The sequence below is a fragment of the Myotis brandtii genome, unplaced genomic scaffold (genome assembly GCF_000412655.1).
Source record: "Myotis brandtii unplaced genomic scaffold, ASM41265v1 scaffold49, whole genome shotgun sequence".
Classification (NCBI taxonomy): Eukaryota; Metazoa; Chordata; class Mammalia; order Chiroptera; family Vespertilionidae; genus Myotis; species Myotis brandtii.
Genome location: NW_005368707.1, coordinates 1,683,677 through 1,701,308, shown reverse-complemented (window position 1 = coordinate 1,701,308; position 17,632 = coordinate 1,683,677). Strand labels below are relative to the sequence as shown.

Here is a 17,632-nt window from a genome sequence, read left to right as displayed (position 1 = left end):
GACACGAGTGTCTGATTGCTCTAGCCCTGCGCTGTGAAGTCTCATCCCAGTGCAGCTTAGAGCAGCTGGAGGCTGTGACTGGTTGTGAATTAGCTGTAGTGCAGTCTCTGTTACTGCACTTTCTGTGTGTAACTATGATCAGAAGCCCAGGGTTTTCCAGCTATTTGGGAGCTTTCAAGTTCTCTGAGAAACAAGGTAAGGCAAGAGAAACTGAAAATGCACTTCTGTGTATATTTTATAACATAATGAATGCCTTGTATCCATTTTACCTTGTATTCTCCTGAATCCAGTTAGTTATACAATTTTCTCAAAGGACACTTTAAATATCTAATTGAGTTTAAATTAGCTTATTTTGGGATTGCTGAAAAATGTAATATTTTTTTCTGTTATAACTTAAAGATATTACTAAACCACTAAAGCCTTATGTAGGAAAAAAATGCCAATTCAAATGGAATGCCCAAACTTTGGATCAAGTTCTGAACTTTAGCTAAAATATTTTTCTAAACCAAATGCTATATATTAAATTATTTCCAGTAGGCAGTGGTGAATGTCTTTTTTATTAAAGCTTCATGTGAAATATTTTGGAAAAAAATGTTGTCTTTTAGTGGCTTCCTTTCTAGCACAGAGGAAAATATATGCTCTTAATTTAACCACGGAAGTGGTGTCACTGACTCAGTTCACTGATTGAGCAACGATGAAATGCTGAGGTTATTTTGAATGTCACATTTGAAATCCAGCTATTGTATGTGAAAGTATTTTCTAGCACAAATGCACTACTAGGAAGTGATTGGAAGAGTTCAAGTCTCAGATTCAGGAATTTTCTTCTATAATATTTGATAGCTTTTGAACTGAGTTCTCTTTTTAAAAAATATGTAATTAGGTATTTGTAAAACTCTGAGAAAACCCTACATGTTCAGTTGGCAGTGTTCTTTTCATTTTATTATGTTTCTCTAGTTGGTCAGACTTTCCAGATTCCAGGATACTGGATGTATTGTGATGGATAATGATATGTCAGCATGTGGTGTATTCTGTACCTCCTTTTCCTCAGGCTTTTGACCCCAAATATTAACCAGTAAAAGGCACTTCCATAGGGGAAGGTTTCTGTAAGTGGCCACTTGTGGTTTTCTTGGTGGACAAATGGTTGCTATGCCAAAAGCTGTAAAACAGATTACTTGCCATTAGACTGGTTATAAATTTGTCTGCAACTGGTTTTGATTAACTGGTTCACTCGATGTTTGTTTTTGCTGCAAGGGATTGTTCCCAGCTGGCTTTACATCACATCCATTTTGTCTTCAAAAATAAATAAGTGGTTTATTTGATGTGTTGTTATTTTTTAAGTTTTAAAGAAGGCAATAAGAACATGACTAAAGCATCCCCCTGCTCTTTGCCCTCACCTCATGCAATCTTTAAGAGCATCTCAAATATATCAGACAGTAATGATTTTCAACATTTCTGGTTACTTTGTTCAAAATTTTTAACTATATTATTCAATATTTAATTGCTCTGAGTTAGTCTTGTAGCTATATGAATTTAAATGATACCATTGAACTATGTCAGATTTTTTTTACCCACAGATTATATTGACTTTCTTTCACTAGGAAAACTAGAAACCTTGCTATGTAAAATGTATATTGTTGAATGTGATTCTTAGAAGGTGTCACTTTTTTAATTCATTATTCTTGTCTTGTTGATGGTTTCATTTTTCTTAAATTATATGTTCAAGAGGAGTTTGAAGAACTTTCTCATTACTTTTTTTTAACTTACTGTATAGCTAACTCAATGTTACATTATTTCTTTACCCTTAGATTTCAACAAGGAAAACTTAAGCTTTATTGGATTCCCACATCAAAGGAAAGTTCCAAGGTAAAGTGGTCTTTGCCCAAGAAATCTTGTTTTGAAGATTTGTAATAGCTTTTAAAATTATCTCCTAAGTTCCTAATTTACCCTTTTAAATGTTTGTCAATATATTTTCTCTCCAGAGTTTGGTTTGTTAAAATATATGAAGCAAGCTAACTTAATAGTACATTGAGCCAGCAAAGATTATTTTTATGTATTTAATACTGTTTGTAGGAACTATTTACAGAACAGGATGTTGATGTTTCTGTAATTGCAAACTTGTAAAGAGCTGTTATCTTTTTTTTTCTCATATCTACCTCTAAGCACGGGTTGTCCTTTTGCAATCTGTCCATCGAGTAAGCTTTTGCTTTTGCTTCTTTAAAAAAGGGCTTAGCTTTGTTTCTCCTCCTTTTCTCCCTTTTCTTTTCTTTCCCTCCTCCTCCCTCTCACCCGCTGCCTATCCATCCATTTGTCCACATGACATGGTGTTGCTCTTTTAACCTTTTTGCACTTCAGTTTCCTTGGCTGCAGGGTATTATGGGTGCTAATTTGATTTACCCAGTGTGCTACAACTCTGTGATGCATCATCACAGATATCCTATATAATAAAAGGCTAATATGCAAATTGTCCCCACGGGTGGGAGTTCGACCAACCGGGAGTTAGACGTGCACTGACGACCAGGGGGCAGTGTGAAACATGGTGGGTGTCGGTGACGTGGCGCTGGCAGTGGAGTCACTGCCGGCCCTGATGGGCCCCAACAAGGGCAGGACTGTGGCGGGATGGTGGAGCAGGTGAACGGGTGGTGCCAGGCGAAGGCAGGTGTGAGCGGGGGCCCTGATCGCCCCACTGGTCCACAGACAGCGATCAGCGGCAGCGGTGGGAGGCGGGGCCAGCGAGCGGGCGATACCAGGCCAAGGCATGTGCGAGCGGGGAGCCCCTAATCACCCTGCATGTCACCCCACAGATTGGCCCTGATTGCCAGCCAGGCCTAAGGACCCTACCTGTGCATGAATTTCGTGCACTTGGCATCTAGTAAGATAATACAAAAGTTAAAGTTTGTGCCAAACAAGATAGCTATATCTCAGGTCTTCTTAGATTACTGTTCCTAATAGATTTTGAGATTTTCATGTAGAGGAACAATGTTATTTATCCCTTACACAAAGGTATGGATCTCAGCCTACACTTCCTTATGCTAGAAGGACCCAAATCCATCTACACCTAACTCCACTCAGATGTTCTTATCCCTAATATTTATGTTTGGCATTATTTCTTTACTTAAAAGGTTTGCATTTCAATAGCATTGGAATAAACAGTTGTCTGACTTCTGTCCTCATCAGGCTAAGCCTGGCTCTGCATTTGAAAATGGCAGAGTTGAACGTATGCATACACAAGAGGGGATAAAGGCTTGATGAATTTCATCCACATTTTAGTACCAGGTAAACTAGAGCAGTAATGAGTCAGGGTCATCGGGAAGGTTGTTTTATTTGAGTCATGAAATCTTGCTTTTCTAATGCTTGACACAATTTCCCATATTTCTCATCTTTGCCATATTTTTAACAGGATCTAAGGCTGATGTTTTAGTTCATTCAGGCTTCTGTAATAAAACAGCATACACTGGGTAGCTTATAAATAATAGAAATTTACTCCTTACAGTTCTGGAGGCTGGAAATCTGAGATCAGGGTGCCAGAATGGTGGGGTGAGGACTGTCTTCTGGGTGCAGATTGTCAATTTCTAATGTCCTCACTTGGCATAATAGTAAAAGGAGGTCGCTGGGTCTCATAACAGCACTGATCTTCATGAGGGCTCATCCTCATGACCCAATCATCTTCCAAAGACCCCCACCTCCTAACATCACCATTTTTGGGAGCGTTAGGATTTCAACATATGAATTTGAGCGAACCCAAACATTCAGACTATAGCAGCTTCATTTCCAAGAGGACCCTAGCAGGTTGGTTTAGCTTTAATAGTGACTAAGAAAAAGGAATAAATGGGAGGGGAGACAGGAAGATAGCGCTTATTCAAGGATAGGAAAAGCAGAAAATATGAAGGTCAGACACCTCTGTGGAGAGAAGCTCAGAGGGACATAGCTGTTCTGACATGGTGGGTATTATTTCATGTGTACCTGTGAAAATCATGGCCTCCTTGCCATGGTACTAAGTGTCAAATGGGCTGGAGATGCACGAACCTGCCTTCTTCAGAGAAGTCAAGTCAACCAGACACCAGAGGTGAAAATATTAGGCAATGGGTTTTGGATTCCCATAACTTATAATTTAGACTTCAGTAGGAGAATGAACAGATTGTGGGGGAAGTCTTTAACAACGTGGGTGCTGAATAGTCAGTGTAAAAGTAGATCCCACATTTTGTAAAAGATAGAAGGTAATAACAGCAGAGTATCCTGCTCTCACTTTAATAAAATTTCCCCTTGTTGCTACTGCTGGACATTTAAATAGGTTAATGGGACACATTAAACAAATGACCATGGAAGCTGGGGGCAGTCTCTTCTTAGATTATGGAAACAGAGAGAAGGGGGCAGACTAATAAAAAATAGTCATAAAGAGTGAGCAGTGATTCAGAGGAAATGAAGATAGATTAAAAATGCAAATGGTGCCTCTTAATTTAATTATTTTAGTTATATGTGGAGAAATGGTTTCATACTGAAATATGGGACCATTTGGTTGAGCTATGGCAACCCTCCAAGGCCTGCAGAAGTTGTCCAGGGAGAGACCCCTTCTCCCGGAGGGGATGAGTGATGAGTAGGACCATGGCCCTGAGCAGCATCAGGGGCTCAGTGCTTGAGTTAGCAATCATGTGAGTCCAGAAGGGACCCTAACAGTCACCGCTGCTCAGAAAAGTGAGAGGAGGAGGATGTTAAGGCTCTTTTGGACAATCATGTTTCATCAGCCATTACATGATCAGAAAAATGACTCATTCACACATGATCCAGAACTTAGTGAGGACCATCATTAGTGTATCTTGTCTGCATTTTCACTGCTGACTATGCCCTTGGGTATAGAAAGTCCAGGGAAGAGACATGACTTTTTTCAAAACGTGGTTTCCTATTGACTTGAGGGGTCTTTCTTGGTCACAGCTTTTGTGACGTGAGTCTGAGCCATACTTTCTAACCATTTCTCCTTATTCTTCTGATCTGCTCACCTGCTTCCTCAGAAGTTGTCGATCATTTAGTGGGAATAAGAGAGAGGTAACATAAGCAAGAACAACATGTAAAGACAAAGCACAAGGATTCCAGTAATAAAAATTACCCTCAAGATGGAGACTTAAAAATAGAATAAGTTTATAAACCTATGGAAAGAATACTGATGTTTTCATTCATATATGCAAGGTAAACAAAGGTGATAAGGAGAGATGTTTTCCCAATCACATATTCTAAAGATGAAAGAAGGAAATAAAGAAAGGAAGGAAGGAAGTCTATCACTGATACTATTAAATATACGCCCTTCTAATTCTCAATATTTAAAACTCTGTGTCCCTACCACATCAACATTGTATATAGTGTATACATAAAATACTTCAGAGTGAGTTTAGCATACATTGAAAGTATTTTATTGTAGTCATTCATTATTTCATTTATTCAGCATATATTTATTGACTTTAATAAAAATAAGACACTTGTAATATAGTCTACAAATAGGAAAATAGGATACAATTTGAGAGAATAACAGGTGCATAATGTAGATTCGGTGCTGGGTGGGACAGGCACTGCCTGGGTCAGGGGTTCTTCCTTGAGGAAAGAACTTTACACTGAGGCCCAGACCAGAAGAGGACTCAGCCAGGATGGAAGGAGAGGCTGGAGAAGAGGAAATTCAGGTCCAGGCAGCGTTTATAGTAAACCATGTTAAAGAGGCATGAGAGATGTTCCTGATAGTGCTTTGGTTTTCCATTGGTTTTTGACCAGCTGTGAAAGGCTGTACTTTTGATTGGTGCTGACACTATTTGTAGCTTGTTTCAAGAGAGTAAGTGCATATGGAGCCAGGGGCTGACAGGTGATGACTTGTAAACTCTGTAAAAGTTCAGCAAAATGTTTAACTTGGGGGTGATTTCTTAGTCTTCATTAGTGGCTTTATTGAGCTTTTTGATAAGCAGAAAAAAGGGGGGGGGAAATAGAAATATATAGAAGTTTATTTTTGAAAATATGAGATAATATTTGTACCCCAAGGCCAATGGCTTAAGAAGCTAAATATTCCACGCATTGCATCATTTTGTTTTAATATAGATTTTTTCCCTGAGATTTTAGTTTCCCAAAGTACAGAACTTTATGAAGATTTTTAAACAATAAGTTAATCGATTAAAATAGCATGTCCTTCCTTAAGTGGGGCACATTTCTGCAATTATTTAATTTCTTAGGTTTATACTAAGTCATACATATGAATAAAACACTGAAAGGAGTCGTTACTGCATTACAATTCACTATTTAGAAGTCAGTGCTAATCCTAAGTTTCTGATCTAAGCAGGTTTCCTGGGATCTTTTTAAGCCTTTTGGACTGTGATTTATAAACACTGGTTAGTTTCAAGCCTTTTTCTTAAATAATATAAATACATGACACTCCTATTTATAAACATAAGCCATACCACATTCTTAGGCAATAACCGAGGCTTCAGATGAACTTGGTTCTAGGAAGATGGGTTGATGTGCCATGCTGTGGATTGTGTGCAGGTTCCTTGACATTTAATTTCCATATCATACAAATTATCCCTGTGTCCCACTTACCCAGTATGCACAGCACCCTCTCAATCTGTTCTTGAGCTGTGTACCCTGTAGGACAGTACATGGGGAAGATCAGCTTTGCATTGAATGTGTTTTCAGACCAATTGTTCACCTCTCTGGAGGTGATTACCTCATTGGGGAATATTAGTTTTTTTGTTTTCCTTCGTTTGCTTTCTTCCTGCGCAGCAGTAACTCTATCTTGCCCAACTCTAGGCACGTTCCAATGGAAGACCGTGGAGTTGTCCATATAGCTGTCTTGGGGCTGCACTGTGCATAGTGTTAGAGCAGGAGCTAGAGTTACTAGTATATCTTATGTACTCTTCTTGCCAAATATGTGTTCTTGGGCAAGTCATTTACCAGTGTCCTAGTCGGTAAACCAAGGATGATAATTGTTCTGGTGGCATGCTGGAGCCAGCTCCAGTCCCTATCAGAGCCACTGTGTGTCTTGCAATTTTTAGCTCTGCGAGTTCTATGGAGAGCCTGAAAATTGGCCGTAGTGGGCGTATTTACACTGCCAGCTAAATGAACAAAGCAGGTGCTTTTGGGGAGGAGGGAGACAGGCACCCAAGAGGAAGGAGCTAGTTATTAAACATTTATAAGACCAGCATTTAGTTCCCACCTCATAGCATCTTGTGACGGTAACTAAGGTAATACGTGGGATCTCTTAGCACAGAAGGAAAGGACATAGTAAGTGCTCCATCCCTTTATTCTTCTTCCCTTTCATTTCCTCTTTTTTCTTCCCAGACACATTTTCATGAGGCTTTTAGACCTATTCACCATGCTTTGATCGCTTGGTTGTTAGAAGACATTTGTTACTTTAATATAATTTCAAAACAGGAAAGCATGTGAATCACCTAGACAGTGGTCGGCAAACTCATTAGTCAACAGAGCCAAATATCAACAGTACTTCTTCAAAATAGACTCGCCCAGGCCGAAAACCGACTTCTGCGCATGGGCCACGAAGTTTCAATCACACTGTACGCGTGCCAGCATATGGTATTTTGTGGAAGAGCCACACTCAAGGGGCCAAAGAGCCGCATGTGGCTCGCGAGCCGCAGTTTGCCGACCACGGAGTCCTAGACAGATTGCTGATTTTCTGAGGAACAAAGTGTAGCACAGAAAGGTCAAGCGAGTGATCCAAGCTGAAACAGCTAGTGGTGGCTCTAGATGAAGTGGTCAGGCTGAACGATGTTTTTACCACCCTGTGCCATGCTGCCTGCCTATGCGAATGAAATTATTTAGTTGTACAAAAAAATAATATTAACATAACTGTAAGTAAATGAAAAAAGTTACCAATTCCCCAAAATAAAACTTTTTACTTATAATCTATATATACACATTTAAGTATATATAACAGTAGCAAAATTTTTATGTTCTATCTTTTTTTTACTTTATGTCATATATCTTGATTTAAATTAAATTGCAACATTTTATTAACGGAGATATTTTTAGCTTTCAGAAAGAGTTCTTGCTTGAAAATAAAGAACAACTTACTAACTGTGAAAGAAGAATCAATGCTAAACTTTTAACTGCACTTCCTAAAGGTAAGACTTTTTCTAAATAGTTGACCAGAATCCTGAGCATATAACTATTGTGTTATCTGGGGTTTTTTTTGTTTATTTTTTTTGAGAACTCTTAAACCTCCAGCATATATTCTCCTTTGTGTCCCTTTCTGCCTCATCTAAGAATTAACCTCAATTAACCTTTCCTCTCGCATTTTTAATCCTCACCTTACTATGTATTCTTTCCCTTGCATTTCAGGCATCCTCAAGTTTTCACTGGAGGCTGGGGGTCGGGGGTGGGGTGAGAAGGTTCCCTAGAATCAACCTTACCTTGTTCCTCTCTCCTAGCTTTCACCATCTCCTAAGGCGGTAAGTTCTGCTCATATGCCCATTTCTTTTCTGTTCACACACCCCCTTCCTCCAGCCTCTTGACGTTTTCCAATGTTACGGCATTTACGCTCAGTATCTTGTAGCTCCCCACAGGGCTACAACACTGCACCTGAGTTCAGACTGTCTCTTCATTACCTCTCTTCTTCCCCAAGTCGGCACTTCATTTGTCGAATTCATATTGTCATTGGTAAAGATGCACATGCAGTAAAATATTTTCAGCTGCTATTAGTTGAGGACCCCTAGTTTTGCCTGTGAAGTGATATGAACATTACCTGATCTTTGTCTCTACCCACTGTAACACTATCATGGGGTAGTACCAGCTTACAGACTGTCTTTTTCCTGAATGAGCTGTGTAACCCTTACTTCAGAAGAAACAGGTTTGGCACAAGATCAGATTATTTTTCTACTTAGGAAAAAAACAACCACCCACAAAATCAAGCCCAAAAGAAATTATCCCAGAAAAAAAATATTTTAATAGAAACTAAAAGTTTAAAAGGTTCACTGACATGCCTTAACTGGTTTGGCTCAGTGGATAGAGCATCGGCCTGCAGACTGAAGGGTCCCAGATTCGATTCCGGTCAAGGCCATGTACCTTGGTTGCGGGCACATCCCCAGTAGGGGGTGTGTAGGAGGCAGTTGATCGATGTTTCTCTCTCTTTGATGTTTCTAACTCTCTATCCTTCTCCCTTCCTCTCTGTAAAAAAATCAATAAGGTGTATTTTAAAAAATAATAATAATAAAATAAAAGGTTCACTGACAAATTGAGGTATATTCTAAAGAATTGAATGGGTGATATGCCTAGACATAGTCTGGTAAAGGTGGATATTTGAAGGACCCAGGCCTGGTGGAGAACGCTTAAACGGGTCATTTTGTCAAGTACTTACAAAACTGGCAACTGAAATATAGGCTTAATTCTAAGTTGCTCCAGAGGCCAACAATAAGAATGTGTAGAATTATAAGGAGGTAGATGAGATTTCATATAAGGAGGAAAATTCTGGTAATTCATAGAACCGAGAGTGAAATGGCCTGCATTGTGATCTCATCAACTCTCCTCATTAAATCTACAAGGCAGGTCATGTGACCATGTACTCAGGTAGGAGAGAGGCTGTGGAGGATTGCTATCTGGATGGGTGTGTGGACCAGGTATGGAATGGAAGGGTCCTTGCAATTTCTAAGACTTTGTGAAAGACAGAGAAACTCTATTTAATCTGAGCCAAATTTAAAATATATGAAGATAATCAGAACAAAGTAGAAGAATGAACAGATTGATTTTAAAAATAGTTTAGAAGATTTGACTGATTAGGCAAAGTTCTATAGAGCAAAAGTCTTTTCTACCTGTATGAAGGCTCCTCTCTACCCCAGTTCTTTTTTTTTTTTTAATACTATAGACATTAGGATTTGAAAAATTAAAAGCAATATGAAATGCTAAGTTCTTTATGTATAATAAAGTTTTAAAACACATAAGCTTAGTAACCAGTTTTATTAGAAATTTTATCACAATAAAACATAATTTTCACACATCAGAGATTTATATTTCTAAATTGACAAGCTCTCTAAAAGATGCTTAAAAGGTACCAGAGCCCTGCCTCCCTGAATTTTGCCTGAATTCCCACAGTTGTTTTTCACAACCTTTATGATGTGGGCTAGCCCATGCATTACAGGAAAATTTTTCATTTCATCATCATGACAGATATGATAATGATTCTAATAGCTCTTGGCAATACAATGTTAAAAATAGGAATTAGGACTTTTAATGGCAGAGTTTTATATTTGTTTAGAAGTTTCTTTCTCTTCATTTAGTGAGAGTTTTTGCTTCTGTGAAACTAAGCATTAAATTCATCATTGAGTTTCCTCTCAGGGACTTCCTTTAACTGTGTCACCAACAGGTAATCAAGGGATTAAAAATCTTTACCTATATGAAGACTATAATATTAAAATAGATTTTCCATTTAGTAATTATGAAATGCTCCAAATATATTACTCTACCTTTTTAATAGCTCCTCTGAGATATATTTTATATACAATTCAGCCCATCCATTTGAAGGAGGCTGTTTCACTGGCATTCACAGGGCTGTACATCCATCCCACAGCCAGTTTTAGAACATTTTCTTCACCAAAAGAGAAACCCCACACTTCTTAGCCATCACCTTTTCCCCTTAACACTCTAATTTTGTAATTACTTATTTTATAAGCTGCTTGTCTTTACATTAGTGGCTTTCATCCAAGTGTAAAGTTAAAGTGCTTCCTCCTGGAGCAGAGGAATATTCTGGACCTGGCCTGTCCTCTTCAGCTGTCAAATGCAGTGTAAGGGAGATGAGTTCTTGGCAGTCCCCCTGCCACTTATGTTTCTTTAGAAGATCTGTGTACTCAGGTTTGGAGGACTGAACTCCACAATAACTTTACCAGAAAGCCTATTTCTTAGAGATAATGAAGAACTTAAGTTTCCCAAGAAAAGCACCTGGCAGACCTGAATATTGGTATTAAATATTATTACAAAGCAAACTAGGCAGTTAAATAATTTTATGTACCATTATAGCCCTGATATCAAATCCCCTCAAATTGTCTTACTTGGAAAATAACTGAAAAATTCCCATCAGAAATTACTAAAAATATAGACTCATAAATACATATTGTGCAAGCAAGGGCAGCAAACTAAAAAGTGGGTATGATAAAGGGATAATTTAGTACATGTCAAAGTCTTAATGTCTTTGAAAGCAAAGTAGAAAATTTATTACAACAGAAGGTAGATCAGCTGTGCTTGTTTATATGTGGATTACTATTAATCACTATTACCATTTCCTGAACCATTTATGAATTGTATACATTATGACACAGCATAAATCAATTGAATTCTGGTTGAGTAATTGAATTTTTAAAACATTCTTATTCCTTATTTTTAGAAAATATGAAGAATTTAGAGATACAGGGTCATCATGCTGTAACTTACTCTTAAATTGTTTATAAAAATGGATATGTAAATATGTGTGCATGTGTTTTATATACTACAAATATACATATGAAGAGAGAAAAAAGGATAAAAGTAAACCAAATATAGTGAAATGTTAGCATATTATGAAGGATGTCTCTTAACTTTACTGTAAATCTGAAATTATATAAAAATGTTAATCCTCATCCAAGAATATGTTTTAATTGATTTTTAGAGAGAGAGGAAGGGCGAGAGAGGCGGGGGAGAGAGAAACATCAATTGATTAGTTGCCTCCTGTACGTGTCCTGACCAAGGATCGAACCTGCAACTTAGGTATGTATTCTGACCAGGAATCAAACCCATCACCTTTTGGTGTATGGGTTGATGCTCCAACCAAGTCATCTGGCCAGGGCTGAAAATTTTAAAGGAAAGAAACTTCTTTTGATAGACCATGAACAATAATAAACTATAATCAAGACTATTAGGTAGAAGATAGCTGTGGTAGAACCGTAGGTAGTATCTATAAATGAAACAGTGGACTGACAACATTAGATTTCTACAGCAAGGGAAACTATTATAATTTCCTAGTATTAGCTTTTTTCCAGTGTTTGTGATAAGCCTGACCAGATTTTAGTGGACCTGAGGAGGACTACAAGTCCCCATATGAGGTGTTTGTTTTCTTCCTGGAAAGGGATGATAAAGAACACATCACCGATTCAAATAAAGCCTCATTCTCTTTTATGAAACTGAGGTCTTTTCCCATGGGATAGATATATTAGAATAATTATATTACATATTGTTTTACTGATTTTACTTTTAAATTATAGACTTAGGGAAAGGAAGCCAAACTCAAGGTATCTATTACTTCTTTTTGTCTTCCACATTATTCCTTTCTTCTCTAATCTCATGTCTATAAGAATGAGGCAAATCTTGATAATTAAAAATATATTTGTAAGAAAGAACAGATTGAGAGCTGATTTATTTGCTGGTGGATTTTTTTATTTTTCTAATATACTTACTGTAGATTTTCACTAAAATCAATAAACTCACTGATACATTTAAAGTATAGTTTGATTTATGACCTCATTGCATTTCTCAGTATATGATCAGAGAGGACTATAAGATTTTAGGCTAGAAATCGTTTGAATCTAGGCTTGATTGAAAAGAGTGCAGCGATGGGCTAGTGGTGTCTGTTATTAGTATACCCTATGGCAGTGATGGCGAACCTATGACACGCGTGTCAGAGGTGACACATGCAAACTCATTTTTTTGGTTGATTTTTCTTTGTTAAATGGCATTTAAATATATAAAATAAATATCAAAAATATAAGTCTTTGTTTTACTATGGTTGCAAATATCAAAAAATTTCTATATGTGACACGGCACCAGAGTTAAGTTAGGGTTTTTCAAAATGCTGACACGCCGAGCTCAAAAGGTTCGCCATCACTGCCCTATGTCATAATCTCAGGAACAGACTGCCTTTTGGAAATCTCTGGGCTGAGTTCAATGGTTCTCAGTCCAGGACAGAATCATTTCAAGGGGGGCTTGGCAAACTCATGGGAACATTTTTGAGTCACAACAACTGGAGATGATTTGGCATTTAGTAGGAGAGCCATGGCTACTCACCATCCTGCAGTTCAAGGCTTACAACAAAGAAATTGCCCATTCAAAAGGCCATAATGATCTGTGATCTACTCCAGAGCCAGCCTCTGTGAGTCTGTGACCCTGATGTAGTGCAACTGTATGTCTGCTTAATGCTATCCCGAGACTTCGTATACCTAGCAGTGAATGGCTAACAGGGGACAGTGTTCACTTCTGGGTTGCCCAGCCTGTTTTGTTCAGAAAGCACAGAGATCCTAATGGACAGTAGGATAACTTGGCTTACCTGCCCTGTCCCTCTCTTTCCTCTCACTGCCCCAGACTTCTTGGTCTTCAGTTTCTGTGATGAACTATATTCTGACCATCATTTAGCTTGCCCCCTTCTCACAGTATCTTAGTCCTTATAAAATACTGAAACAGAGTGGTAATGGCAGTAGGAAAAGTATAGTTTTGTTATGGGTGGGACATTTGCATAGTCTCACAACCAGTAGATTTTTCCTTCTAGAATAAATAATATTAGGAAACAGCTTGTTTTTTAGCTTTCTCACTGTACTGCTGAAGTTACTTTTTTTCTTTAGTTGCATATTTATAGGAGAAATTAAAAATTTAATGACGTAAAAGTGACTTTCACAATCTTAATTTAGGACAAAAATCATATGTCTTAACTTTTCCCAATGGAAGTTATATGCCACTCTATGTGTGTGTTATAGTAATATTTTATCCTTACCTTGTCATATGCATTTTGACTGCTATAACAGAAATAGCATAAACTGGGTGGCCTACAAACAGCAACATTTTACTTGTCACTGTGCCAGAGGCTGGAAGGCCATATCAGGGTGCCAGCATGGTCAGGTGCTGATGAGGACCTTCTTCTGGGTTGCAGACAGCCACCCTTTGGTTGTATCCTTTATGGTGGAAGGCGAGAGGGAGCTCTGTGAGGCCTCTTCTGTGAGAGCACTAATTCTAATCGTGAGGCCAGAGCCTAAGCTCTTCCAAAGGTCCCACCTCCGAATACCGTCACTTTGGAGAGCAGGATTTCAACATATGAATTTGGGGGGCGGGGGGCATAAACTTTCAGACCATAACATACCTTAGTTGAAGTAGTTTTGGGGGAAAAAAGGTAAGTGGCATGTGCATGTCATTATGCTACTCAGGACCCTATAACCGTACTCTATTTCTCAATTAGGGTTTTTTGAGGCATAGGCATAAGGCATACCTTTCAGAGCACTTGGAATTTGGTTTCAATAGCTTCTTGAGCAGTCTTCTAAAAAAAATACAGCTCCATTCTCCACTTTGGGGATTTAAATAAATAATGGATACTCTTTAGCTTATATCATCTCACTAGAGTTAATTTGTTAACTGGGGAGCCATTGTTAGCCAAGCTTCCCGCAAAGGCTGCAGGGTGGATGCCCCATTATCATTATATCCTTGTCTTCTAAATAGGACCATAATTGACATTGCAGGTCAAGCACATTTCTGCCTCTGGCTACTTTGGTTCCTGGGAAGGCCAAGTGAGAGAGAGACTCTTTTGAAGCCAACAATCTTAACTCTTAACAAAAGTCAACCTAACTTAAATTTTAAGGTGCTTATCATTTAAAAATCAATTAAAAAAACAAGGCTTGTATCTCTGAACACAAAGGGTAGTATAAAAGCCGTGTGTGTGGGTGTGTGTGTGTGTGTGTGTGGTTTTGACTCATTACTAAAAATGATCACTTTGGAAAAAAAAAACACATGTAGAATTGAAGCAGTTGAAAATTAACTCAGCCTTTAAAACGTTTGTGGGTCCTGGGGACTGTCAGTGACCCCTCTCTCTACCCCTTCCTGAGTCCTCCATAGGAACCACTCAGATGAACCCTCATGAATTCCTGTGATTGAGGAGGAGGCCAGAAGAAAGACCTTTAGTCTCCACAAAATTGGGCTATTTCTGCAAAGAAACAATTATTTGGCATCTTAGTAATATCTTTGTAGTTAGTATCACATGAGATCCTTGCAGCATCAGCAGAACAGTCATCAGGTCATCCAGTGTTGTTAGGAAAATTACAGTAATCACTTTGTCCATCATGTACCTAAATTATAGCAAGGAAACACATGTTAACATTTCCTCCCAGTGAAAGCCTGTGGGAGGGGCTGAGAGACTGTGTTAATGTACATGATACGTTGGTACCCTGGAAACACAATTAGGTAGTTACAGATAGTTACAGGTTAAAAGATAGGGTGAAATAGGAGTGAAGAGTCCTGGCTGTTGTAGTTTGCTGATGGGGTGGGGGTATGGTGGGGCATAGTATTAATCTCTACTGTTGCAAATGTCAAGGAAAAGCTAAAAATATTTCCTAAATCTAATAACAACTAAAAATAGTTACTGAGATTTTTCTTTGCTAGGGAGATCTTACTGGTTAGGCCTCCTCTGACTCCCCTGAATGAAATACATCTTGCTATTGTCACTCTGTCCCTTACTCTTATGGTTTTACTTCTTAGCTCATCCTGTGTGTGTGTGTGTGTGTGTGTGTGTGTGTGTGTGTGTATTTATTTATGTGTACACTCTCATTTGGTACCTGCCTGCCTCACTAGAAGACAACCTCCAGGAAAGCAGGATCTGTGTCATTTTGTGTGTCACTGTTTCATGGGGAGCCAAGAGCAGAAATAGGAGTTCAATAAATATATATTGCATGAATGCGTAAAATGAATGGATGACTGATAAATGCTGGACTACTTTATTCTTTTATTTTGTTTTAGTTGCAGAATTAAGAAAAATCTTTGAGCCAGAGAGGAAAGAATTTTTAAAAATGAAAAGGTAAGTTATATATTGTATGTAATTTGCAAGTAGAAGAGCTTGGCAAAGCAGTATTCAGTTTTCCCTTAGAGTTGATTTCCATTGTTTTTTTGTTCTGTTTTGTTTTGTTTTTTTGTGTTTTGCTCAGAAAAGAAAGAATCGCCAGGCGCTTAGAAGGAATTGAAACGGACACCCAGCCCATCCTCTTGCAGAGTTGCACAGGGTTAGTGACTCACCGGCTGCTGGAGGAAGACACGCCCAGATACATGCGAGCCACAGACCCAGCCAGCCCCCACACGGGTGAGCATCCCTGGTGGCCATCATCAGGCAGGCTGCTCCAGCATAGCCTTTTTGTCTAATGGGATTGGAAAGTGAGATACTCTAAAAAAATAATTGTGTAGGTGTAGTTACTTACTATTACACATATTTGTTAAAAACATCAACAACACATTTATGTCCGCCCTCACAGGACTGGTTGAGGGCAGCTCCTGTGTTGAGCGTCTGCCCCCTGGTGCTCAGTGCGTGTCATAGCAACTGGTCATTCCGCCTGTCATTCCCTTGTTTGGTCGATTTGCATGTTAGAGTTCTATTATATAGGATGGCTTCTGGTTTCTCCCCCAGAAAGGGGTGTTGGTCTCACTGCATGATGTTATTGGTTTGCATATCTCTATAGTTTCTGATCTTTTATGGCAAGAAAACTAGAGAACTAAGATTTTAAAAATTACATACATGAAAAATCAAAAATAGAGTACCAAGTTTATAGCCAGAAATAAACCCTCCTGTATAAAAGGTTAAGCTATCTATAATAATAAAAGTGTAATATGCAAATTAGACTGGACATTTTTCCAGAGGAAGTCAGGGCTATGAGGGAAGCCCGATCCCTGGTGCTGGCCGGCAGCCGGAGGCAAGCCCGGGTCCCGGGTGCCTGCCAGCAGCCGGAGGGAAGTCTGGTTCCCTGGTGCTGGAGGGAAGCCTGGGTCCCAGGTGCCAGAGGGAAGCCGGTTCCGGCAGCTGGGTGAAGGAAGGCATGAATTTTGTGCATCGGGCCTCTAGACTATATAATAAAAGCCTAAGCGACCATTATGGCAGAACTACCAGAATGACCAGTCACTATGATGCACACTGACCACCAGAGGGCAATGCTCAATGCAGGAAATGCCCCCTGGTAGTCAGTGTGCTCCCATGAGGGGAGTGCTGCTCAGGCAGAAGCCAGGCTCACAGCTGGCAAGCGCAACGGTGGTGGTGGGAGCCTCTCCCGCCCCATGGCAGCACTAAGGAGCAGTGAGCAGGCAGGCATTCCCCGAGGGGTCATGGACAGCGAGAGGGTGCAGGGCGGGCTGAGGGATTCTCCCCTTAGTGCAAGAATCTCATGCACCGGACCTCTAGTCCTGTCTAATAATAGACAAACATGGTAATTAACCGTACCTCCTACACACTTCCCATTGGCTAATCAGGGCGATATGCAAATTAACTGCCAACCAAGATGGCGGCCGGCAGCCAGGCAGCTGAAGCGAACAGGAGGCTTGCTTGCTCCAGTGATGGAGGAAGCCAAGGTTCCCCGCCTGCCGCTGCTGGCCTCTGAGCTGCACTCTAAGAAACAATGTTGCAATTATAGAAGCTAAACAAACCCCAGAAACCTGCTTTCAGCCAGCCGGGCCTCAGAGCTGGAGTTGCAACAGTGTTTCAATTATAGAAGCCAAACAAACCCAGATACCTGCTTTCAGCAGCCGAGGTCTCAGAGCTGAAGCCGGGCGTCAGAGCTAAAGCTGGCTCTCAGTTCCAGTGACAGCCATAGAAGGTAAATAAATCTCAGAATAAAAAAAGAAAAAAGAAAAAAAGGAGAGGTTGGGAGCTTCAGTCACCCGCCAGCCTGAAAACGGCCCT

The 17,632-nt window shown here is 39.4% G+C and overlaps 1 protein-coding gene across 2 annotated transcripts in view; it reads left to right on the top strand.

Moving 5' to 3' along the window:
- Positions 1–17,632, top strand: part of SVIL (supervillin) — a 115,333-nt gene continuing 97,701 nt past the window's right edge. Inside the window, exons 1-5 of one of the 2 annotated variants that reach the window (XM_014547954.1) lie at positions 1–195; positions 1,806–1,863; positions 8,014–8,105; positions 15,712–15,769; positions 15,897–16,048. In XM_014547954.1, the coding sequence (XP_014403440.1) occupies positions 135–195; positions 1,806–1,863; positions 8,014–8,105; positions 15,712–15,769; positions 15,897–16,048 (421 nt within the window). In that variant the 5' untranslated portion in view covers positions 1–134. The remainder of the gene's footprint in view (positions 196–1,805; positions 1,864–8,013; positions 8,106–15,711; positions 15,770–15,896; positions 16,049–17,632) is intronic. The other variant, XM_014547953.1, reaches the window with a different exon arrangement.